We start from the raw sequence: 25,509 nt of genomic DNA, 5'->3' as shown, positions 1-25,509 counted from the left end.
GAAGCGTATTGTGATGAGATATATTGTCCGGGTAATCGACAACAACTTTGAACCAATCATCATGCTTTTTCTTTCGACTGCGCGTTCGGGCCTTCATTAGTTTAAATGATTAAAAGAGCAAGGGATTATAATTGCAGCTGACAGCTAACGCTTTTAGAACGCGGTTTAAAGAAGTTGTTTATAACTTGCAGTAGATTGTCAAGCATTCACCAATTTCAACGTACATAAGAAACTAAGATGAGCGTCAGTATAGGTGTCCGTGGCCTAGCGTTAAGGTCCGCTTCAAAATCGCTGCTTAGCCAAAGTATTCATCGCACTTCAATGGTAATTGGAACTCGTCATATGTCATCCACTCCAGAGAAACAGGCAGATCCAAAGGTAAAGGCCAATTCTCTCATTAATGCTATTCCAGGTAACAACATTTTGACAAAAACTGGGGTTTTAGGGACCTCTGCTGCTGCTGTCATTTATGCCATTTCCAACGAGTTGTATGTTGTTAACGATGAAAGTATTTTATTGCTGACTTTCTTAGGTTTCACTGGTCTAGTCGCAAAATATTTAGCCCCAGCATATAAAGATTTCGCTGACGCAAGAATGAAGAAGGTCTCCGATGTTTTAAACACTTCCAGAAACAAGCATGTCGAAGCCGTTAAGGATAGAATTGGATCTGTCTCTCAATTGCAAAATGTTACTGAAACCACAAAGGTTTTGTTTGATGTTTCCAAGGAAACTGTCGAACTTGAAAGTGAAGCTTTCGAATTGAGACAAAAGGTGGATTTGACTCACGAAGCAAAAGCTGTCTTGGATTCATGGGTTAGGTACGAAGCCTCTTTACGTCAATTGGAACAAAGGCAATTGGCAAAATCTGTCATTGCTAAAGTTCAATCCGAACTAGGAAGCCCAAGATTCCAAGAGAGAGTTTTACAACAATCCATCGCTGAAATCGAACAACTGCTTTCCAAATTGAAGTAATCACAACAATGGCGGAAACCAGAACTAAAAAAGAAAGAAAAACAACGATAATAATGGCGAAAGACATAAACTGAAAATGACGTCTTGTAGGATCGGTTTTGATAAGGACGAAGTATATCATTTGACAACGCATGTTCAGATTATATAACCTTTTCTTGTACTGATATTGATGTTTTAAATACTACAAATATTCTTAGATTCACTTTATACCTGACACTTTTTTTGAGTAGTAGATTTAAGTACGTGCATATCATGCTGCATACATTTTTTTTCTAGTGCAGTATTTTGTGCCAAGATGGTAAAAAGTCGAACAAAAAATAACGTATTAGTAGATAAATTTAAAACGTCGGCCCAGCCTTATTAATAGTTCAAAAAGAAGATGATAATGTATGTCAATCAAATATTATCATGTAAAATTGTTATAATATTTATCTATACGCAATTTTTTATGTAAAGCATACAATATAAAGGAATGTGATAACTCAATGATTATACCAGATAAGGTAAATTAAATGAAGGTTTCGTATGGAACTGGAGCCAAAGTTTGAGGAACATTACCTTCAGTAGAAACAATACGGGATTCTCTTGGTTGAGCTGGCTGTCTCTTCAATTGGACAGCAATACCTTGAGCCTTTGCCTCAGCACGCTTAGCGGCGTTGGCCTTAACTCTTTCCAAAAACTCTTGTCTACACTTGGAGTGCTTAATGTGTTCAACTCTCAAGTTCAATCTCTTTTCTAAGTATCTGTTACCAACCATCTTGTTGATAATTATACCAACAGAAGACTTAGTGACGTTGTAGACAACACCGGTCTTACCTTGGTAAAACTTGTGTGGCATACCCTTTTGGATAGAACCATTGGCCTTGATGTCGACAATGTCACCAACCTTGTAGATCTTCAAGTAGGTGGACAAATGAACGGCACCATGCTTTCTGAAGTCACGTTGGAACATGTAACGTGTACGAGATCTGTAACCATGTCTGTTTTAATTTTTTTTTAGTTTATCAATCATTCAGAAACATGATTGTGCTTTTAAATTCCTGTTAGTAAACAAATTTGCATGGTTTTGGCAATAAAAATATATCAAACACATAGTAAACAATATCGATTTTGCATGGTCTGTTTATCATCAAATTATCACTATTCTTCGACCTGCGATGATACCTAACTCCTCTCATATGTATCACAAGTTTTCATCATTCCGAAAAGCGTATTCATTACCATTTCCTAGTATCACGTTTTCTATAGGGATCATCCTTATTTCATTCAGTTGGGAAGTGTGATATCATCGAAAATGACGATTTTCCATTTCGTCTCATCCTTTTTTGTTTTTTGGAAATGTATAATGATTTAATTGATATTTTTCAACTGCTGCCAGTTCATTTCAAGGCTATATCCACATACGATTTACCCATTTTTGCTTAGTGTCCTTGACTGTCTCAGTTTTCTGGCTCTGAAACTAAATTTTGAAATCTTATACCGTCTCGTATATACCAGTACTTTAGCCTCTGTCACAATACTGTTGACCTTGGTCACTACCATAATTGCTAACGTATGGATGGATCTTACCTCACACGCCTAGATGTTGCGCGCTTGCGCAAAGGGCGGCATGTCAGCTCTATTCTCAGCTTTTCAAGGGCAAGAAATAAAGAAAAATGCATGGGGGTAGAAAAGGTACGGATGGTAAAGTTTTATGCGATGGCAAAAGGGCACTATCGCAACCATTACACGCCCAGTTATACTAAAATACTACCCTTAAAGGAACTTATGTAGCTTCTAGTTCTGAAGAGGGAGGAGTGCATTTAGCCCTATCCTTTTATTATATTTTGTTAATTTTATTTTGCGTTTTCTACTTATTATGAAATGCCCGTATATGTAAAAGTTCTTGGTCCTATTCTACAAAATTGATAGTATTGTGAGATAATTCTCTACCGGATGCTAGTATTGTGATTTTAACACGTAATTGAAAAACAAATAGTACTGATTAAGAAATCAGCAAAATTATTCTTCGTCAGCTTCTTCAGCTGCTTCACCAGAAGATTCGGCCTTTCTAGCCGCGTTTCTTCTGGCCACTCTACCTGGTCTAGCACCACCGAATGGAGAGGTTGGGGCAAAATCAACGTGCTTTTCAGAGTCCAATCTGACCATGAAAGATGGGATATTGACAATTTGCTTACCAACAGCAATGTGTCTTTGAGTGATCAAGACTCTGGCGTGGTGAACAGACTTGGCCAAACCTAACTTGTAGACTTGAGTTTGCAATCTTCTTTCCAAGAAATCTTCGATCTTCAAAGCCAAAACATAATCTAACTTCTTCTTGTCCTCGGACAAGACACCAATTCTAACCAATCTTCTGATCAAGGCGTTACCTTCGAACAATCTTTTTGGGTCCTTTTCATCTCTAGTCAATAAATCTCTGGCTGCACGACGAATCTTGGACAATTGGAAAGAAATTCTGTAGATTTCCTTTTTGTTTTTCAAACCGAACTCACCTGCCAACTTCAATTCAGCGTCCAAACGAGAAGATTCATAAGGTCTCTTTGGGGTAGAGTAAGTCTTGGAGTACGTTCTTGGGGCTCCTGTTTTACAAGATAATTAAATCAGTTTGTTAGTGAGCGCTCTCGGTTTTCTTAAAAACAACGAGGATCAAGACAGTACATAAATATTATGGAAGCAGTTTGTTGATTTTTTTTTCATCGATAAATGTTAAACGCCACGGATGACGCGTCATGGAACATTCAAATTTCATGCAAAGGTTCTTCGGCCCAATACCAAAAACGCATTAGACTCAAACACTTCCATCCAACAACATGAAGAAACAATCTGCTTCACGAAGATGACTGTAACTAATATTGAATGGAAAACTCGGAAAAACTTTGCCTGAAGTGTCGGGAATTCAGTGCAAAGGTTATTTTCCGAAAAGCGTTAAGTGAAGAACCTTTCATTAATCAAAAAAATATTAGTTCAACAAAGGCTCTTTCAAATATTTATGAGGACCCGATCCTCAAAGTCATAGCTAGTATGACTTTAAAAAAATTTCTTTTCCTTCTCACAGGATAAGATAAATAACGTACTTGGCATGCTTGGCTACTGGTGTGTTTGTTTTGTGTTCTTTATTTTTCTGAACGATAAAAGTAGATAGAAACTTACCCAAATTTTAAATTTTCTGGTTTTATAACAATATTTCCGTGGTGAAAAAACTGTTAATGCGTCGGGAGAAGAAAATAAAACCAGAAATTCTAAAAAAAAAAAGTATACAAAAAAAACATACAATGTATGGGTTTATAGGGATTTTTTTTAATGGCAGAATTACGCATGCTACCTTTTATAAAGAAAATGCAGCCATCCACCATATTCCTGGTGCAAAATTGCATTACAATTAATATAATATTTCCGTATCCACTGTGCGGACAGGGGCTTGTTGATAATATCAAGCGAGAACATATTAGTCTGTGACACTGGTTACCCTTGTGAGTCCAACAGCAGTCCCCAGATGTAAAATCTCCCCTTACCCAACTCTGTGTTTGGTCCTTGATCGACAACTGATACCATTAGGCAAGCATTCAATTGTAACACTGCAGGGCAGAGCTACCCGCACATTAGGCCCCAGGCGCAAAAGCAACGCGTCTACCGCCTCATCGCAAAAACCCAAAAGCAAAAAAAAACACGTCTCAGTCGCCGGCCGGTACACTTGATATAAAAGCTTGTGATTTCCACCAATTCCGTTCCCTCAGTGGTCTGCGCGTCATTTTCTATTGCGCCCTGGAAAAAAAAGAAAGCCATCAATTCTGCTATTCTGGCTCTGCACACATAGCTCGGCGGTTAATTAAATTTGCTTTTAGAAGCCCACAGAATACAAAATATAAGAGAAAATCGTACTTCCAGTATTGAAGAACAGGACATACTACAACACACGCAGCATTACAGATGACGTCGCGGATTTCGAGACTGGACCGGCAGGTAATTTTAATAGAGACCGGTTCAACTCAAGTGGTTCGGAATATGGCCGCTGACCAAATGGGTGACTTGGCCAAACAACATCCAGAAGACATTCTTTCGCTGTTGTCCAGGGTTTACCCTTTTTTGCTAGTCAAAAAATGGGAAACACGTGTCACTGCGGCAAGGGCTGTAGGCGGCATAGTTGCCCACGCCCCTTCGTGGGACCCAAATGACTCTGATTTGATACGAAGGACAAATGAGGGCTCTCCCTTAAACAATGCTCAGGTGAAGCTGGAACATGAAATGCAAATAAAATTGGAGGAAGCCACACAAAACGATCAGTTGGATCTTTTACAAGAGGACCAACATCTAAATTCTTTATCTGATTGGAAATTGAACGAAATTTTGAAATCAGGTAAAGTGCTTCTGGCATCCAGTATAAATGATTATAACGTACTTGGTCGGGCAGATGATAACATAAGGAAACAAGTCAAGCTTGACGATATAAAGCAAGAAGTATCTATGTCCAGTTCATATGATAAGGCAAATGAGAATAAGGCCAATGCCAATAAGAAATCGGCAAGAATGCTTGCCATGGCAAGGCGAAAGAAGAAAATGAGTGCTAAAAATACTCCTAAACATCCTGTAGATATAACGGAAAGTTCGGTTTCCAAGACTTTATTAAATGAAAAGAATATGACTGGCACCGCAGCATCTTCGTCTACTTCCCCCACCAGTAATCAACTAAATCCTCAACTGGAAATTACTGAACAAGCTAATGAAAACAAATTGATGATAGAATCCACTGTGAGACCTTTATTAGAACAGCATGAAATTGTTGCGGGTCTTGTTTGGCAGTTTCAAGGTATTTATGAACTACTTTTGCATGATTTAATGAGCGAAAACTGGGAAATAAGGCATGGGGCCGCGCTGGGTCTTCGAGAGCTGGTAAAAAAACATGCTATTGGAGTAAGTAGAGTTAGAGGGAAGACTAGGGACGAAAATAACTTGAGAAATTCGAAAAGCTTAGAAGACTTGGCGTCGCGTCTGCTTACAGTGTTTGCATTAGATAGATTCGGTGATTATGTCTATGACACTGTTGTAGCTCCCGTACGAGAGTCAATCGCTCAAACTCTAGCAGCATTATTAATCCATCTAGACAATGATTTATCTATTAGAATCTTCAGCTGTTTGGAACAGTTGGTTCTACAGGATCCACTAGAGACAGGCCTACCAAATAAAATATGGGAAGCCACTCATGGGGGACTCTTAGGGATTCGTTATTTTGTTAGCATAAAAACCGATTTCTTATTTGCCCATGATCTACTGGAAAATGTCGTCCGAATAGTACTATATGGTTTAAATCAAACCGATGATGACGTACAAAGTGTAGCCGCTTCAATTCTAACTCCGATAACGGGCGAGTTTGTCAAATTAAGTACGTCCTCCATTGAAATATTGGTAACCACTATATGGTCTTTATTGGCCCGTTTAGATGACGATATATCCTCTAGTGTAGGTTCTATTATGGATCTTTTAGCCAAGTTGTGCTACCATCAACAAGTTTTGGACATTTTGAAAAATAAAGCCCTTGAGCACCCTTCAGAATGGTCATTTAAATCATTAGTGCCGAAGTTGTACCCCTTTTTGCGTCACTCAATTTCTTCAGTAAGGAAAGCGGTATTGAATTTATTAATAGCATTTTTATCAATTAAGGATGATTCCACCAAGAACTGGCTCAACGGCAAAGTGTTCCGTCTAGTATTTCAAAATATTTTACTTGAACAAAATCCGGAACTACTGCAATTATCGTTCGACGTTTATACCGCTTTGTTGGAGCACTATAAAGTCAAGCACACCGAGAAGACTTTGGATCATGTCTTCAGCAAGCACTTACAGCCAATATTACACCTATTGAATACTCCAGTGGGTGAAAAGGGTAAGAATTATGCAATGGAATCACAATACATTTTGAAACCATCTCAACACTATCAATTACATCCAGAAAAGAAACGTTCTATCTCTGAAGCCACAATTGATTCAGACATCCCAATACCAAAGACCAGTGAGCACATTAATATAGATGCGCCAATGATTGCTGGTGATATAACCTTGTTAGGGCTGAACGTAATTCTTAACACTAGAATAATGGGGGCCAAGGCATTTGCATTGACATTATCAATGTTCCAAGATTCCACTCTTCAATCTTTTTTTACAAATGTTTTGGTTCGTTGCTTAGAATTACCATTCTCAACTCCGCGTATACTGGCAGGTATCATTGTTACGCAATTCTGTTCCTCTTGGTTACAAAAGCGTCCGAATGAGGAAAGACTACCATCCTTTGTATCAGAGCTCTTTAGCCCAGTAATGAATGAACAATTAGTAAATCGTGACGAATTTCCTGTCTTTAGGGAGCTAGTTCCAAGTTTAAAGGCTTTGAGGACTCAATGCCAAAGTTTACTAGCTACCTTCGTAGATGTGGGTATGCTACCCCAGTACAAGCTACCGAATGTAGCAATTGTGGTTCAAGGTGAAACAGAAGCTGGTCCGCACGCATTCGGTATAGAAACTGCAGAAAAAGTGTACGGTGAATACTATGATAAAATGTTCAAATCCATGAATAACTCTTATAAGCTTTTGGCCAAGAAACCGCTAGAAGACTCTAAACATCGCGTGCTGATGGCTATTGATGCAGCTAAGGAGTCTGCCAAGCTTCGCACAGGTAGTATCCTGGCAAATTATGCATCGTCAATATTGTTATTTGATGGACTCCCTCCAAAACTAAACCCCATTATCAGGTCATTAATGGACAGTGTCAAAGAAGAAAGAAATGAAAAGTTACAAACAATGGCCGGAGAATCCGTTGTACATTTGATCCAACAATTGTTAGAGAATAATAAAAGCAACGTTTCTGGTAAAATCGTAAAAAATTTATGCGGATTTTTATGTGTAGATACTTTAGAAGTACCCGACTTCTCTGTAAATGCAGAATTCCGAGAAAACATTTTGACCTTGATAAAGGAGTCTAATTCAATTGCCGCCCAAGATGATACCAACTTGACGAAAATGTCAGAAGAGGCCCAGCTAAAGAGAAAAGGTGGTTTGATCACCTTGAAAACACTATTCGAAGTTCTTGGGCCTTCCATATTACAGAAAATACCTCAGTTGAAATCTATTCTATTCGATTCATTATCTAGTAATGGAGACGTGGAGATAGATAAAACTGGTGAGGAACAAGGTCAAAAAATAGTGGACTCATTCGGCATATTGAGGGCCCTATTTCCATTCATGTCTGCTTCTTTACGTTCAGATGAGGTTTTCACTCGTTTCCCTATCTTATTAACATTCTTAAGATCGAGTTTATCTGTTTTTCGTTATTCAGCTGCAAGAACATTTGCTGATCTGGCCAAAATTTCTTCTGTAGAGGTAATGGCTTACACCATTCGCGAGATCTTACCTTTAATGAATAGTGCTGGTTCTCTATCCGATCGTCAAGGATCCACCGAACTTATTTACCACTTGTCACTTTCCATGGAGACCGATGTTTTACCTTATGTAATCTTCCTAATAGTGCCACTTTTGGGTCGCATGAGCGATTCGAACGAAGATGTGAGAAATTTGGCCACGACAACATTTGCTTCCATTATTAAGTTAGTTCCTCTCGAAGCTGGTATTGCTGATCCAAAAGGGTTACCAGAAGAACTAGTTGCTAGCAGAGAACGGGAACGGGATTTCATTCAACAAATGATGGATCCATCCAAAGCTAAACCCTTTAAATTGCCTATCGCTATAAAAGCTACCTTGAGAAAATATCAACAAGACGGTGTCAACTGGTTGGCCTTCCTAAACAAGTATCATTTACATGGAATATTATGTGACGATATGGGTTTAGGTAAAACGTTACAAACAATCTGCATTATCGCGAGCGATCAGTACTTAAGGAAGGAAGATTATGAAAAAACGCGTTCTGTCGAAAGCAGACCATTGCCTTCTCTCATAATCTGTCCTCCATCCTTGACCGGTCACTGGGAAAATGAATTTGACCAATATGCGCCCTTTTTAAAGGTTGTTGTTTATGCTGGTGGTCCCACTGTGAGATCGGGTTTAAGGCCACAATTGGAAAGCGCCGATATTATTGTGACATCATATGATGTCGCTAGGAATGACCTCGCAGTTTTAAACAAAACAGAATATAACTATTGTGTTTTGGACGAAGGTCATATAATCAAGAACTCTCAATCAAAACTTGCCAAGGCTGTCAAAGAAATTACAGCAAACCATAGATTGATTTTAACTGGTACTCCAATTCAAAATAATGTCCTAGAATTGTGGTCTTTGTTCGATTTCTTGATGCCAGGATTCTTAGGAACGGAAAAGATGTTTCAAGAAAGATTTGCTAAGCCGATTGCTGCGTCAAGAAACAGTAAAACATCATCTAAGGAACAAGAAGCTGGTGTGCTAGCTTTAGAGGCATTGCATAAGCAAGTTTTACCTTTCATGCTGAGAAGATTGAAAGAAGATGTCTTGTCTGATTTACCCCCTAAAATAATTCAGGATTACTACTGTGAACTGGGCGACTTACAAAAACAATTATACATGGATTTTGCTAAAAAGCAAAAGAATGTGGTTGAAAAAGATATTGAAAACCCTGAGGTTGCCGATGGTAAACAACATATATTCCAGGCTTTACAATATATGAGAAAACTATGTAATCACCCGGCTTTGGTTCTTTCGCCAAATCATCCACAATTAGGCGATGTTCAAGACTATCTAAAGCAAACTGGTCTAGATTTACATGATATTATCAATGCTCCGAAACTTAGCGCATTAAGGACATTGCTCTTTGAGTGTGGTATAGGTGAAGAAGACATGGACAAAAAAACAGGTCAAGATCAAAGTTTCCCTATACAAAATGTCATCTCACAACACAGGGCCTTAATTTTCTGCCAGCTAAAAGATATGTTAGACATGGTTGAAAATGATCTATTCAAAAAGTATATGCCCTCTGTAACGTATATGAGGCTAGATGGAAGTGTGGACCCGAGAGACAGACAAAAAGTCGTTCGGAAATTTAATGAGGATCCCTCTATTGATTGCTTATTGTTGACTACCAAGGTGGGTGGGCTCGGCCTAAATTTGACAGGTGCAGACACCGTTATTTTTGTAGAGCATGACTGGAACCCGATGAACGATTTGCAAGCAATGGATAGAGCCCATAGAATTGGTCAAAAAAAAGTGGTAAATGTCTACAGAATTATTACCAAAGGCACACTTGAAGAAAAAATCATGGGTCTGCAGAAATTCAAGATGAACATCGCTTCTACCGTTGTTAACCAGCAAAATAGTGGGTTAGCATCCATGGACACCCATCAGTTGCTTGATCTTTTCGATCCCGATAACGTCACTTCTCAAGAAAATGAAGAAAAGAGTAACACTGATTCGCAAACAGCCAAAGGAATGGAAGATATTGCTAATGAAACAGGCTTAACTGGTAAAGCCAAAGAAGCCCTTGGCGAATTGAAGGAGCTATGGGACCCATCTCAGTACGAGGAAGAGTATAATTTAGATACTTTCATCAAGACTTTACGATAAAAAAATTTTCTGCATTAGAATGACCCACAAAGAGTCATTTTGTTTTATTTAACGCATTTATGTATTATGAATTTGTAATATAATACGGTATATTAATGGAGTCTTTTTATAAGTACATTCAAACTAAGATTGTAATAGTTCCACATTCATTTTCTGAGATTCATGAGATGATCGATTGGTAACCACTGGGTCCGGTCCCTTTGCTAATAAAGGATATTGACAATTTCTCGACTGTGTTCGCGTAACGCTTTTTTCCACATTTATTTTCGTGCTCACATGCGCCGAAACGAAATTTGAACTGCTCATCTGAACTTTGCACGGCTTTTATCTCAGGTGGTCTCTTTGTTCAATGAAATAACAACTTCAAGACTAACTTATCATACCCTGAAATTTACGTTCACCACCAATTTGGATGCAGTCAATCGGAAAGGAAAATGGTCAGAAGAACATACCTGACCGAGAGGTAGTAGTAGTGGAAGAAGAAGAAGAAGAACAAGAAGAGCTAAATCAAGACTGGTCGCAGGTTGCATCTCTTGTTAATAAAAATGCTGCTCTTTCGCTTCCAAAAAAAGGCGAAAAAGACTACGAACCAGACGGGACTGACCTACAAGAACTGCTTCTTTACAAGGCAAAAAAAGCAATGTTTGATACTATATCGGACTCGATAAGAGGTACCACTATAAAATCTCAAGTGAAAGGGTACTATGTACCACATAGACATCAAGCAATTTTACCGAAACCGAAAGGTAGTTTCATGCAAACAATGGGAAGGGCTGATAGATATGGCGAATACTGGCTTGAGTTTCACGAATTTGTCTATCTGGCAGAGAGGGGTACCATCATTCCTTATTATAAATTAGAAGTCAACTCTAGCGGTGAGAGTTTAGACCATGACATTGAAATATTACTTAGTATGGAGGACTTATATTCATTATTTTCAACACAGCAAGAGATGGACCAATATTTTGTGTTTGCTCATTTAAAAAGATTAGGTTTTATACTAAAACTGTGCGGTCAAGATACGGGTGTCAAGACGTCCTTTTACCCAGCACGGAAACAACAAAATAGTTTGCAAATGCTGACTTCGAGATTACTTTCACTGTTCAAAATACAAGAAATATCACTTTTCAGTGGGTTTTTTTATTGTAAGTGGAATTTTTTTTTCCGCAAGTATACTACATCACCCCAGATATATCAGAACTTAAATAGACTCATTTGTTCCGTGGCTGTGCCAAAAACAAAGTATGAACTATGGAATGCAAAAAATGGCGGAGAGGTTAATCATAAAAAACAACACCTTCCGCTGACTTTTGATGTATGGAAACCACATGCTAATTTCAAGAAAAAAAATCCTGGCCTCCCTGATTTTCAAATACTTGTTTTCAACAAAAACGATGATCTCCAGCATTTTCCTACGTATGAAGAACTACGATCCATATTTACTTCCCTCGATTATAAGTTTGAGTTTTTGAATAGAGTCGATGATGATTTCGATTGGGACGCAAACTCTTATGTTGAAGGTATCGCACGAAGTGAATATAACCTCAAGACTAGCACGAGATCTCATACCGAGAAGAAGGCTTCGGCTTTAAAAACCAAATCTAATACTCAAAAAAAGACAAAGCAACCTTGTACTAAAAAGAGACCAAGAACGTATCCACCTCATATACAGCAAAACCGTAGATTAAAAGCAGGATATCGGAGTTTCATTCTCGCGATTATGGATAACGGGTTGATCTCTTTCGTGAAAATGTCTGAAGCTGATTTTGGGTCTGAAAATGTTTGGTATACTCCCAACTCTCAAAATAAACCAGTTCGAAAATTGAAAGGTGGAAAAGCATAAAAAATTTCAGATGAAATATAGTTTTCTTATCCATTACAAAAGCAGTTTTTAACAGGTCTAATATATATAATTATAGTACCGAGGCAAAATATTAGGAAGAATAAAAATAGGACAGAAGTCATACTCCTTCATCTAACTGCTGTATTTAGAGTACATACTCTCATCAAAAACAGAAGGTCTATTGTAGAAGGAAGTCGGATTCTCTTGCAATTCACGCTCTTCATTTTCAACCGCTTCACGTCTCCTCATATCATAAAGCTCCCCCTGCGATTGCTTTGGTGGTATTGGAGGACCTGTAATAGTAGACGTTGTGGCATAAGGCGAAGTTTTATAGGTTCTTGGTGGGATATTGGGTCCTTGAAATAAGTCGTTGCTGGAACTTACTTTGAGATTTTGAAAACTAGAGTCCAAATCGAGGCCCTGTCGAGGTAGAGGTGGAAAAGCTGTATCTTTTTGAGGTAGTAAAGGAGGAACCCCCACAGTAGGCGCCTTGAAGTCAAGTGGAGGGAGGCGTAGCGCACTAGGATCTGTCGAGGAGATATCATTCTGCTTAGCAATTTTCACTCTTTCAATCAAGTCTCTACTCATGTTGAGTAATGAATTGTAAAATTCTATTCCTTTCGGTAAATCAGATGCAAAAACGCTAAATGCTTTTACCGCGTCTTGTAACCTATCAAAGAAAATCTTACGGTTCTTTGAAAGTTCTTCTTCCTCAGAAGATTCGTTCTTAAAATTTGAGAGATGAAATATTTCATCTAGCTTAGCTTTGATTGCATCAATCATTGAAGACTGCTTATAAATCGTTGCTTCTATTCTCGTACTTAGAGGCTCAAACTTTTCCAGTTCTGATTCGAATATCTTTTTGAGTTCTGCCTCAGATTTTCCTTTATTCAAAATTAATAATTTAGTGATATCGTCGTTGTTGATTTTGTCTCTCAGTTCTGACAGATTTCTTGAGCGTTCCTCCTTCAATGTTCTTAAATCTTCTGCATGGCCCTTCACCTGTTTCAATAAGTCTAAAATATTATCATTTTTGGTGTCATCGATATCAAGTAGACTAGGCTCTGCAGACATATTGCGATCAAATTCGTCAAGCTTCCTCCGTATCTTCTCACTATCATTCAATAAATTTATCTCTGCGATATGCGGTTTTACGCTTGCAAATAATTTTTCATCTGAGTTGGAAGCTGCTACTAAAGAGGATTTCAGTTTTGTTACATTTTCTTTTTGATCACTGGGGAGAGCAGGCAGGATTTCCAAAATTTGTTTCCTCTTGGAAACAATTTTGTTCATTTGCTCTTCTATATTCCTGAATTCATTTGTTTGGATAAATTTACACCACGCCTGAATTTGATCCCTCATCAATTGCCCTTGAGTATCCTTATTTGAGGAAATATTTCCGCTGTTGAATTGTTTCTCAAGATCACTCAAAAGCCTAGACAAATTTGTGAATTCAATGAAGGAAGAGTATTCCAAATTTGCTGTATCAGTCTCCTCAATTTCCTTTCTTAATAAGGTAGCCTTTTCTTCAGAATAAATGCTTTCCTTTTCGTAGACATCTAGGGGTATAATACCCTTATACAAAGCGTCGCATTTATCGGCAACACTCTCCATATATGGCTCCAATATTTTCTCCCATGATGGAGGCTTGATTGCATCAAGAGCTTTGATAGAATCAATTTGTACGACTGCTGGAACATTTTCATGATATATATAATCATTATCTTTCACTAGCTCTTTTTGTTTCTTTTCTAAAGTTTCCTTGAACCCATCAAAGTCAATAAATTCCAATAACCACGTTTTGAAAGGAAGAGATGAAAGCAGTTGTTGCACGGAAAAATTAAGAAAAGCAATCGCTTCACCAATACTATGTTCTTCTTCCATATGCAAACCATGGTAATATGCGCTCAGCGATTTATAGAAATGTAGTTTGCAAGTGATGGTTGTCTTCCATTTGGGTTCACCATAAGTGAGAGGATCTTCTTCTGTGCCCTCCATGAAATCGTGACATTTTTGGTAAAGATTACAGGTAGTTCGAGCAAGTTTGCTGATTAATGTATATTGCTTTGGCGATACTTGGTCATTGAGCAGTTTTAAAAGGAATAGTTCTTGGGCTTCTGCGTGGCATACATTAGCCAAAAGCCTAGTATTCTCAGACTGAAGATCAACAGACGGCGAATTCAAAAAATTCTCTGATAGGAACTCAAAACAGGAAAAAGCCCTCGTCAAATTCGCAATTGAGCTTTTATAACCATCACTGATCTTCTCCTTGGCTATTTGGGTATAAATTACGGCGATGTTAAACAAAGTGCAAGACTTCTCGAATGCCAAAGTATGTTGCGTATATTTTGAACCTTTCTGCGCTGATGAATATTCTGCATCATACCAGGTAAAATCCATTTTCAACCTTGATCCTTTGCTTCCCAGGCGAAGGTAAAGATGTTCCAGAAAGGAATAGTATCTTAGGTTTTGCTCTGACAAAGAAGGTGGCGCTAGCTCTCCATTAGCGTTGTTCCTCAAATGATCGAGATCTGTAGTAGCCTTCTCATCGTAGAATGTTTTCCATTGGGAAGAGCCGTACGATTTCTTAAGATATGAAGAGAGACCCTTTTTCCAGTCCAACTTCTCAGTATCTTTTAGCTTTAACTCAACTAAATAAGGCTTCATGGAAGTAATGCAGCTTGGCAATAGTTAGTCATGCGGTTTAAAATAGAGGCTTTCCTCTCAATAGCCCCTTTAGCACTTCTTCGATTGATTCTTGAGTTTACTTTCAATTCCCCAGCGGATGTAACCCGGCCTCTTGTATCAGGAGGGCAAAAAAACAAGAGATGTCGCAAAATAAAAAATGATATATGCCGTATTCATCCAGTTCATTTTTAATATTTCTTGCTCAACTTCAAAAGACGGCAAGCTGCCAATATAAATAAATCATTTTCATTATGAATTTCTTGATATTGTTGTAAATATACATATTTTAGTGAAGTTTATAGAAGTAAGTAATATACATCAAAAAAGAAGGAAGATGCAAACGATTACGGAAAATAATTATATCACTCAGAATTATTGTATGTTATTCATAACATTGACATAACCTCTTGTTGCTTTCTTCTTCCTCCTCGTACTTGCTGGTTTTGGTCCACCTGTCAAACTTAATATATCATCTAGGCCGTTGGCCTTTTTACCAGTTAGGTTCACCCCAGAAATGCTAGACACAGGAGAGGACGGCGGTGGTGAATTGTCTAAATCAGCTTCTCCTGATAAAAGAGGAGGAGCTGATTTAGTTGGCAAAGGATCTCCAGTAATTGGATTGTTTGGTGTGACTGAAGTAACATTTATTGGAGGCAGAATATTACTGATAGGGCCCGAACGTGGCTTTGTTTTAGGCCCGGCGTCTTTACGTTTGACGATGGGAGGAGGTGGTGGCGCTGAAGTTTCGACAATTTTTTGCTTTTCTTCTTCTGTTGCGTCCTTATTCACCCACCGTTTCAGCTTTTCGTCATAGTATAGTGTATTCTTATGACCTAATTTGGCTTTATACACTTTTTTGTCACCAGTATCTTTCTTTAACCAACCAAACCAACTGTTGGACTTGTCATCCATATCCTTATCCTTGGATCTTGACCCTTTCTTCATACCCTCATTTATCTTTTCTTTTTTATTCCTATTTTCCCCCTCCTCAGCAGACATATTTTCGTCTTCGGATTCTTCCTCAATAATATCATTATATTTCCCTACTTCTGACTCCAATGGTTTGAAAGCCCTATATTGATTGGTTGAAGCCCTCCTAATGGTAGGTTCAAAAGTCTCCCTCTCAACAACCTCGGCTTTCTTGATTGGACTAAATCTATCTTCTGAGGTAATATCGCCGTTAATTGGCGACTGAGACATTGTTTCAGATGATCCAAACGGAGCACTATTATTCGTCTGGTGGGCTATAGGAAAGTATGGTGATGCTGTAGATACTTGAACTTGAGAAGATCCTACAAACATAGGAGGTGATGCTTCTGGCATAGTTGGTGCATCGGTATTGGCCACAGGAGCTTGAGGCATATACGGAGAGTGGTGCATTTTAATCGCATTATTAATTTCTAATTTCGGGGGTAATGTATGCTGCTCCACAAGCATAGGCGCTGTAACGTTGAAAATTTCTACATCTTCCTTCTGAGTCAGTAGTTTATTCTCTACTGAAACGCTTTCTGCTAATGGTAAATAAGAAGACGATGCTGGTTTTGAAGCATGTTTTGGAAGTCCCTCATTGCTTTTTTCATTTTCATTCGAGGGCAGAACATTCTCGATTTTTGAGCCATCAGTGCTTGAAATGCCGTTACTGAAAATCCGATCTATCTGTTGGACTCCGTCACCTACAGATTTCACACTGTTTATTGGGAAAGTGGCCTGAATGTTAACCTCTGTGGGTAGAGGATTTTCTTCATCATTGAAACCTGGCGCTTCAGAATCCTTTGTTTCTCCAGCTGCATCTGTAGAATCATTTAATGTAATTTCGTCTGTATTACTTTTATGCTCTAACGTGTGATACTCATGTTCAGGTGTGCCCTCTTCAAGATCTTCGTTATCAGAATTATTATATCCCCCCTCATTATCTAGCGGAACAAGAGGTTCGATAGGTAAAGCTTCCACACTTGGTGAATACATAAGCGACCCCTGGGACGAATTAGCTTTAGGTGCTCCGATTTTGGGAGGAGGAAGAAAATCAGATCCGGTAGATATAATAGACTCTCTTCTTACTAAGTCAGGACTGGACATATAATTAGAGGACACTCTTCCAAATTTAGGTGGATGAGCGAAGTCTGCGAATAAAGATGGTGCATTGGAGTTAGATTTCTCCATTAAAGTGCCATGGTTTTGTCCAGACTGTGGGACATAAAGTGGAGGCTTTTTTTCCAAACTTTGTTGGCCTTTCAAAATATTTTCAGTTGCATGTTGATCTGTTCTGACCCTTCTCAAAGAACTCATTTGAGGATCCACAGTGGTGTACTGTGTAGTTTGAATACGCTGCGGAGATCCTTGTAAACTATCACCGATCCTGTGTGTATAAGGCAAGCCCGCTTCAACCGAGATTTTCTGCCCATGAGGAGGCTTTGAAAGCAGCACACCATGATTGGATGGGTTATGGACATTATGCAAAAGAGCTGTAGTATCCACATAGCTCTGAGAAGTGACTTGTGTTTGGAAGGGAGTGAATGCTTGAGTAAGATCTGCAGTTGAAGAATTAGCAGAGGATCCTGGTGTGAAACCATCGAAGACTTTCTTCTTGTCATTTTTTTTACTGAGTGCATCAATGTCATCCCCACCAATATACTTGTTGAAGGACTTGTCTAGCTGACCCCAGACGCTGCTTAATTTCGGCTTTGCGAGCCATCCTGTATTCGACTCGGAGAGTCTGGTAAGCACTTCATTCAACCCGTGGGTCAGGTTTATTGTCAACGCGTCTTTTTTTGGTAGTTTTCTCATCGAAGAGCCCAAGCAATCGGTATACTTCGTACTTAAGTTTGTCAAACCTTGCTCTTGTAAAAGAGACGCATGAAGTATTTTCTGTGGCAGAATTGATGAGAATCCTTTGAAGTTAGATTCACTTGAGAATATATATTCGTAAATTTCACCCCATAAAACGCTTTCGATGGCATTCGGATTTCCGATAGTTTCAAATATAACGTCTGAATCTGCCATAACGGGCTGATCAGAAAGCGGTACATTACCAATAATGAACAGCGTACTGGCTGCCAAATTTAAACCTTTTTTGGTGAGAAAGATACCGAATTCTATCAAAAATTCAAGAACAACAGGTGGTATAGATAGTGGTTCCTCTGCATTTGTTGGTATATTGATGAGTACAGCGGCAACAATGGTCTTCCAGTTTGCCAGCGCCCATTGACTAGCCTCTTTATTAGCATAGAAGCTCTTTATGGTCATTTTAGAATTGCCAACAAATACTTGGAAGATAAGGAATAGGAAATTTGCTAATACCTTTTGGTCATTTGGTCCGGCGATAAATTCTTCGTATAAATATTTTTGAATAACTTCGGACCACTTCTCCTTGCCCATTAGACTTCCGATCAAAAGAGCGATAGTGTAATCCCTTTTGCCCAGAGCTAAACGAAGAGCCTCATCATGATTTCCCGTCTGCAGGAAGGTCAGGACTCTCATTTGACAATTTACGTCCAGTCTATAAGCATTTGGGATTACTTCAGCGTTTGGAAAGGGTTGTGACAAATACATCAGAAGCTCCTCAGAATTGTATAATAGTCCCGAAATATTATTCCAATTTACCCCATCGGAAAGTTTCATTTCCAATAGCTGCCATATAGTTACATCGGTGGATGGATCTTTTTCTAATATATTCTTGATCGCGGATTTTATCCATTTAGTTAAATCCTTCTTTTTCAACTTGACGCTACTCAAAGGGCCTGGGAAGCTTTTAAGCATATCTTTCGGCTTAACTATTTGATCGATTGATACTACTTTTATTTCCTGTACAAAGTTTGATGAAATCATATAGTGAGATTGATCAGGAATGGACGGGACCGCATACACGACCTTGTTTGCAGGACTCCAGTGGAAAATCGGAAATTGACGACGAATTAGTGCCTCGTTGTCTATTTGTATAGCATTGCTTTCCTGTTGAAGTGATGGAACATTATTTGTAGCCTGACGTGCAATCCCTGTTAAAGACATGTTTGAAGGAGGTGGCAGGTTTGCAGGATGCGGCATGTTTACAGGAGGTGGCAGGTTTACTGCATGTGTCTTTTTGTTTGCACGGGCTTGCATGTTCATAGGAGCTTGGACGGCAACTGAAGGTACAGCTCCTATAGGTAGTTGAACGTTCATAGGAGGTTGGATGATGGCAGCAGTTTGGGCTTTCGACACTTTGGAAGCCGCATAAGCTTGAGTTGGATAGTTCAGATTCTCAGTAACAGGCATCATAGGCTGCGAAACGTGGGCTACTTGGTAAGATTGCTGATTATTGGGTGCGTATCTAGAGGCATATTCATTCTGGTTTGGTGTATAAGAGCTAACAGAACTTGTGTGGCCTCTATGGGTTTTCACAAAATTGGGGTTCTTCGCAGCCGGAGGACCAATGTTCTGTGTAAATGGTGGATATTGTCCCTGCTGCACCGTCGGTGAAACAGGTGCATACTTATTTGCAGCTGGTAAGTTTACAGCAGATTGGCCGTAGGGTGAAACTGGAGATGGTCCGTTATTAACGCCGTATTGCGTTGAACGTCTGGCGCCAAAGGACGTCGCACTTCCTCCAGATGCATTACTAATTCCTCTTGCGCGAATTGGAGGGACGGAAGTAATAGTCTCCACTTGTAAGGTGGGAGGCGGTATGTTCGGACTTGGTAAAGGCATACCCGACTGAATAGAGGGCTGCTGCAGTTGTTGAACGTTGTATGGATTGGGAAAAGCATAGTTTGGTGTTGATTGTAAGGCTGCAGAGTTCGTTCTGGAAGAGCGAGGCATTTGAGTAGTCAACGGGATAGCAGGTGGCGCGTTAGAGTTACTGGAACCCTTCCTGCTCCGCGAAATAGGTTTTTCCGAGGAACTAAAAGAGTTCCCTGAGAGAAATCTTTGAGTTGGAACAGAAACAGGCTTTGCGTGACCTTTCTTAGAACTCTCAGAAATAATTTCCAATGGGAAATCGTAGGCATCTGATTTTTTTTTCTCCTCATCAATTTTATGAATTGAGCGGCCATCTTTGACTACTGTAGGCTTAGAACCAACCATAGTTTGAACGTTGCTCTGTTGGACCGGCGCGTTTAAAGCACTTTTAGTCAAACCGTGGAATTGATGAGGTGTAACAATCCCAGTAGTAGTGGTGAATTGAGCTTGCTCTTGGCGTATCCTAGATTGCTGATTGGTGGAAGGTTCATACTTCGAGGCTTTTTTTTTTTCAACCGGTTTTGGACTTAATTTTGTTGTATTACTATCGCTGATGGTTACCTCTTCTTCCCCAGAAGATGCCAAGAAGCTGTCGTCATCATCTAAGAGATCATCGTCTTCTTCTAAAAACGAAAATTTTTTCTCTTTATTTTGCCCAGTATTAACATGCATGCTGTCTGCTGTCCTTAACAATGGTTGGCCTTCTGAAATCTCCCAAGGTAGTTTTTCATGACTTTCATCAGCAGCGAAAAGATGTTCATGAAATTCTTGAGCTTCACTTGTCGTGTCAGTGTTTTTATCATCCGCTTCCCAAGGCAAAGCTTCTCCAGATTCTTCAGCGCTCTGTACAAACGAATTTCCATTTTCCTCTTGTTTATCGTTATGAAATTCTATAATATCGACTCCAGCAGAGGATGGTAAGTCATGATTTCCTCCATCTGAAAATTTCTCATGTTTGATATCAGAGTTATTTTTGCCGCAGCAATCTTGTCCCTTGCTCTCCTGTGTATTGAGTTCTCGAGAGCTTTCTTCTGTCTCCTCTCCGAAGTGGGGCCCCTTATTGGCGTAGCCCGTAAAACTGTCAGAGTTGTTCGAAAATTTATCCATTGGCAGGCCTTCAATATGTTCTTTTGAATTTTCTGTTACCTCTTGGGATGTCATCATATTGTCATCAAACGATGGTCTTTCCCCATCTTCTTCCCATGGAAGTTTTTCATTATTTTCTTTATCTTGAAAAAGTTTGGATGCATCATCCCCGGAACTTTTTATCACATTTTCAGGTAGTTCCGTACCAGATCCAAACAAACCGTCTGTAGCTTCTTGGACAGCTTTGTGCTGCTCCCCTTCAGTAGTTGTATGCGCTTGCAGATTCGACAAGTCATCGTCTTCCTCCAAAAGATCTTCAGAAGATTCATGATTTGAAACTAAGCTCCTACGATTATCATCACGATGACACTCAATGTTGTCATTATCTGATGTGCCTATTGAATTGTCGTACATTGGTGTACTGCCAGAAGCAATTTCCGGAGAAATGAGGCCACCGCTGGAAGAGGGAAGCTGACTATAGTGCGAATTAGCGCCGTCATTTGATGAAATGATTACACTGTCATAATGTTCATAATCTTTTACGTCGGAAGCATCCTCCTTTACAGTAAATATAGCAGCTTTCTGAGCATGTTCGTTGTTGTCGTTAGATTCTACAGTAATCGCATCATGTGATAACTCAGTCGAAGGGAAATCAGAGGAAGTGTTTGCATCTTCTTGAGACACTTTTGGCTCTGATTGGGTTATAGATGAGTTACTTTCAACCACTAATTTGTTTGGCAAATCGCCTGTGTCCGCGGTGATATTATGCTGATTAGATTCGTCGAACAGTTCATCATGCAACTCTCGAACGTCGGATATTTCTAGCTGCGTATCATTAGCTGGAGATATATTGGTAGACGATGAGACCGGAAGAACATCAGATTCTGTAGTCATGTCAGATTCTTTTTGATATACTGAGTCATCATCGAAATTGATGCTGATAGTGCTCTCCGGCGTCTCATGTGATTCTTCGTTGCGACTTGCGGATTTCTCGGCTATCTTCTTCTGTTTTTGCTTTAGCTTCTTCTTTTGGTTTTTTCTTTTCTTGGCTTCAGGTGTCATCCTCAACACGTTATTAAAAGAAAGCTATACAAAATGGTAAGCACACAACGTTTTTCCTTGATTATAGTCAGTTGATCACCTATATGAAAAAGGAATGCTGTTAACAATTGCTCTCAGTTTTCTTAACAGGAGAGATTGCGAATATCGAAATCAAAATAAAAACTTGAACGCTGTTCCAAAGAATCTTCTTCGTATACCTTTTCCTGTTCGTTAGTTCACAATGAAAATGCCACTTGTACCGACCACTTGAAATTTGAAATTATGGATCAGAGGATCGTCGTCACTTTTAACGTTGGCGAATTGCATTGAACAATCACGCATACAGAGAAGCGGTCACGGATGAGGGAGATATTAGTCCAAAAAAGGCATTATCTTATTCAGGAATAACTCCTCAAGTCCGTGAATTTGATATTGTGGTCATTGAGGTTATTTTTTTGTCCCTTTCATAACTTAATAACTTTCAACTTGTAGTATTTACTGTCACTGGATCACTCCCCAAGAAAAAAAAAATCTGAAAAATATGAAATTTGGTAAGCTCATCTCAATTTACGAGTGCAAGGTTGTGAAATGATAAGTGGTTCAAGAATACCCGACGCACCACTAAACGATACTCTAGCAAGATGGCTCGTCATGGTAAAGGCCCAAAAACCAACAAGAAGAAGCTGGCTCCTGAGAAAGAAAGATTTATTCAATGTTGCGCCGATATCACGTTAGAATTAACAGATTCTTTAACCTCAGGGACGACCAGAGAGATAAACCTGAATGGTTTGATAACTAAATATTCAAAGAAGTATAAACTGAAGCAGCAACCAAGGCTGACCGATATTATCAACTCCATTCCTGATCAATACAAGAAATATTTATTGCCTAAATTAAAGGCTAAGCCTGTCAGAACAGCATCAGGTATTGCGGTTGTGGCAGTTATGTGTAAGCCACACCGTTGTCCCCATATTGCATACACAGGTAATATCTGTGTTTATTGTCCTGGTGGTCCAGATTCCGATTTTGAATATTCTACACAATCTTATACAGGGTATGAGCCAACTTCAATGCGTGCCATCAGGGCTCGTTACGATCCCTACGAACAAGCGCGCGGCAGAGTAGAACAATTGAAACAATTGGGCCACTCTATTGACAAGGTCGAATATGTTCTTATGGGTGGTACATTTATGTCTTTACCAAAGGAATATCGGGAAGATTTTATTGTCAAATTGCATAATGCGCTTTCTGGGTTCAACGGTAATGATATTGATGAGGCCATCCTTTATTCGCAACAGAGTTTAACAAAGTGTGTGGGTATAACCATTGAAACTAGGCCTGATTATTGTACTCAAACACATTTGGACGACATGTTAAAGTACGGCTGTACTAGACTAGAAATTGGTGTTCAGTCCTTATACGAAGACGTTGCTCGTGATACTAATAGAGGGCATACCGTTAGATCTGTTTGTGAAACTTTTGCTGTGTCTAAAGATGCTGGGTATAAAGTTGTTTCTCACATGATGCCTGATTTGCCAAATGTTGGTATGGAAAGAGATATTGAGCAATTTAAGGAATATTTTGAGAATCCAGACTTCAGAACTGATGGGTTAAAAATTTATCCAACTCTAGTTATCAGAGGTACAGGTCTATATGAACTTTGGAAAACCGGTAGATATAAGTCATACAGTGCCAATGCTTTAGTAGACTTAGTTGCTAGAATTCTCGCGCTAGTGCCACCATGGACAAGAATCTACCGTGTCCAAAGAGATATTCCTATGCCATTAGTTACCTCTGGTGTAGACAATGGTAACTTGAGAGAATTGGCATTAGCCAGAATGAAGGATTTGGGTACAACCTGTAGGGACGTCCGTACTAGGGAAGTTGGTATTCAGGAGGTACATCATAAAGTTCAGCCCGACCAAGTTGAGCTAATTAGAAGAGATTACTTTGCAAATGCCGGTTGGGAGACTTTTCTATCGTATGAAGATCCAAAGAAAGATATCTTGATCGGGTTACTCAGATTAAGAAAAGCTTCAAAGAAATATACGTATAGAAAGGAATTTACTGCACAGAGGACTTCTATCGTTAGAGAATTGCACGTCTATGGTTCTGTGGTTCCATTACATTCGAGGGATCCACGTAAGTTTCAACATCAAGGATTCGGTACTCTATTAATGGAGGAGGCCGAAAGAATTGCCAAAGAAGAGCATGGTTCAGAAAAAATTTCCGTTATTTCTGGTGTTGGTGTAAGGAACTACTACGGCAAATTAGGGTATGAATTAGACGGTCCATATATGTCTAAGAGAATTTAGGAGCAGATAGGGTTGCTGTCTGTCACTGCCATCGCCGCAGTTGTAAGCAGAAATATCTAATATATTTAAGTAAATAATTGTTTCCACTATTCATTTATTGATTGTTTTCTTATTAGAAGTAAAAGCTTCTTGTGGTGACATAAATATAAAATTATTTTGATTATATTACTGCCAAAAAAAAAAGAAGTTTTAACTTTATGAGTTAATCAGGCACCTATATACAGATATACACCTCAAGTCAATCGCACGTGTATCGTCTTTTATACATATATACAAATATACATGCATACTTTTGAAAGTCGAATGAAAGGTAGGAAAATTATGGCTTAGTTGTTCTTTTTTGTTTTGTCATCTGTTTGGGCATTGACAATTGGGCCAAGACACTCCATTGAATAAGAAGTACCAATCGGTAAGCCCTTTCTTACTAATTCAGGGAAAAACTTCCACCTCCATATGAATATGAAGTCATCCGGATTTCCATGGGTCAATATTCTCAGATATTGCAAATACACGACAAAGATGTAAACACCTGTACCAGTCAAAAGATGCCACCAAGCATGCAGCTCCAAAAACACACCCAACGGCAAGGCCAAATAAGTTCTTCTAACATAAACCCAGAAAGAACACAAGTGAATATCTAATTGCCAGCAGATGAACCCAATGACAAAGGGCACCATACCCATGACCATTGTGATGAAAAGATTTCTTTTTGCAACTGGGTCATGGACGTGATTATAGGTCAGCCAACCAGAAAGAAACACAACCATAAGGGTCAAAATACCATAAAGGACTTGGAAGATTGCTGGTTTTTGAACGACGACGTAAATCCAAGTTAAAACAGTGACTACACCACACATGATAAAGGAAATGACCAACTGGATCCTAAATGAGCTTTCTTTCCTCTTTTCCACATCTTTGATCAATAACTCTTGAGTTTCTGCAAAAATGCCCCACGATGGGATGATGGTCGCATACAGCATAGGTAACTCGTCCAACAATTGGTAACGGTACTGCAAGGTCATGTGGAATAACCATGAACCAATACCAACCAGTGAAAACCCCATTCCTATCAGAATGTACCTTGTTTCCAGTCTGTTACGCCAAGCACTGTACGTAGAATAAAAAGCGGTCATTAAAAATATACTGTTGGTAATAGTATTCGACCATTCTGCAATGTATGGGGATACGACATAATTTTCCTCGCACCAATCGATCAGTGAAGTAGGCTTGCCCCAATAACCTTCAATCGGGGCTTCCGGATAAGGCCAACTGAATAGCATTTTATTTTACTTTTCTTAATCTCTTGTTCTTGAAAAGTTT

At 39.1% G+C, this 25,509-nt stretch overlaps 9 protein-coding genes across 9 annotated transcripts; 4 read left to right on the top strand and 5 right to left on the bottom strand.

Annotated features, from left to right (window-relative positions):
- Positions 1–237: 237 nt before the first annotated feature.
- Positions 238–972, top strand: ATP4 (F1F0 ATP synthase subunit 4; the record flags this gene model as incomplete). Its single annotated transcript, XM_056231776.1, has 1 exon — positions 238–972. One exon carries the CDS (start codon positions 238–240, stop codon positions 970–972), a length of 735 nt encoding a protein of 244 aa, XP_056085561.1.
- A 508-nt stretch (positions 973–1,480) lies between these two features.
- RPL21B (60S ribosomal protein eL21) lies at positions 1,481–2,387 on the bottom strand (the record flags this gene model as incomplete). The annotated part of the gene is made up of 2 exons (XM_056231775.1): positions 1,481–1,952; positions 2,377–2,387. The coding sequence occupies 2 exons, from the start codon at positions 2,385–2,387 to the stop codon at positions 1,481–1,483; spliced, it is 483 nt and encodes a 160-aa protein (XP_056085560.1).
- Positions 2,388–2,973: 586 nt separating this feature from the next.
- RPS9A (40S ribosomal protein uS4) lies at positions 2,974–4,053 on the bottom strand (the record flags this gene model as incomplete). Its single annotated transcript, XM_056231774.1, has 2 exons — positions 2,974–3,551; positions 4,047–4,053. 2 exons carry the CDS (start codon positions 4,051–4,053, stop codon positions 2,974–2,976), a joined length of 585 nt encoding a protein of 194 aa, XP_056085559.1.
- Positions 4,054–4,899: 846 nt separating this feature from the next.
- Positions 4,900–10,503, top strand: MOT1 (DNA-binding ATPase; the record flags this gene model as incomplete). The annotated part of the gene is made up of 1 exon (XM_056231773.1): positions 4,900–10,503. One exon carries the CDS (start codon positions 4,900–4,902, stop codon positions 10,501–10,503), a length of 5,604 nt encoding a protein of 1,867 aa, XP_056085558.1.
- Positions 10,504–10,915: 412 nt separating this feature from the next.
- Positions 10,916–12,346, top strand: SEN54 (tRNA splicing endonuclease subunit SEN54; the record flags this gene model as incomplete). The annotated part of the gene is made up of 1 exon (XM_056231772.1): positions 10,916–12,346. The coding sequence occupies one exon, from the start codon at positions 10,916–10,918 to the stop codon at positions 12,344–12,346; it is 1,431 nt and encodes a 476-aa protein (XP_056085557.1).
- Positions 12,347–12,478: 132 nt separating this feature from the next.
- On the bottom strand, positions 12,479–15,013 carry BRO1 (Bro1p; the record flags this gene model as incomplete). The annotated part of the gene is made up of 1 exon (XM_056231771.1): positions 12,479–15,013. The coding sequence occupies one exon, from the start codon at positions 15,011–15,013 to the stop codon at positions 12,479–12,481; it is 2,535 nt and encodes an 844-aa protein (XP_056085556.1).
- A 393-nt stretch (positions 15,014–15,406) lies between these two features.
- SEC16 (COPII coat assembly protein SEC16) lies at positions 15,407–21,895 on the bottom strand (the record flags this gene model as incomplete). Its single annotated transcript, XM_056231769.1, has 1 exon — positions 15,407–21,895. The coding sequence occupies one exon, from the start codon at positions 21,893–21,895 to the stop codon at positions 15,407–15,409; it is 6,489 nt and encodes a 2,162-aa protein (XP_056085555.1).
- Positions 21,896–22,515: 620 nt separating this feature from the next.
- Positions 22,516–24,189, top strand: ELP3 (Elongator subunit ELP3; the record flags this gene model as incomplete). Its single annotated transcript, XM_056231768.1, has 1 exon — positions 22,516–24,189. The coding sequence occupies one exon, from the start codon at positions 22,516–22,518 to the stop codon at positions 24,187–24,189; it is 1,674 nt and encodes a 557-aa protein (XP_056085554.1).
- A 326-nt stretch (positions 24,190–24,515) lies between these two features.
- Positions 24,516–25,469, bottom strand: YDC1 (alkaline dihydroceramidase; the record flags this gene model as incomplete). The annotated part of the gene is made up of 1 exon (XM_056231767.1): positions 24,516–25,469. The coding sequence occupies one exon, from the start codon at positions 25,467–25,469 to the stop codon at positions 24,516–24,518; it is 954 nt and encodes a 317-aa protein (XP_056085553.1).
- Positions 25,470–25,509: the final 40 nt, after the last annotated feature.

Source organism: Saccharomyces kudriavzevii (assembly GCF_947243775.1).
Source record: "Saccharomyces kudriavzevii IFO 1802 strain IFO1802 genome assembly, chromosome: 16".
NCBI classification, from domain to species: Eukaryota; Fungi; Ascomycota; class Saccharomycetes; order Saccharomycetales; family Saccharomycetaceae; genus Saccharomyces; species Saccharomyces kudriavzevii.
This window is presented reverse-complemented; position numbering and strand designations above follow the sequence as displayed.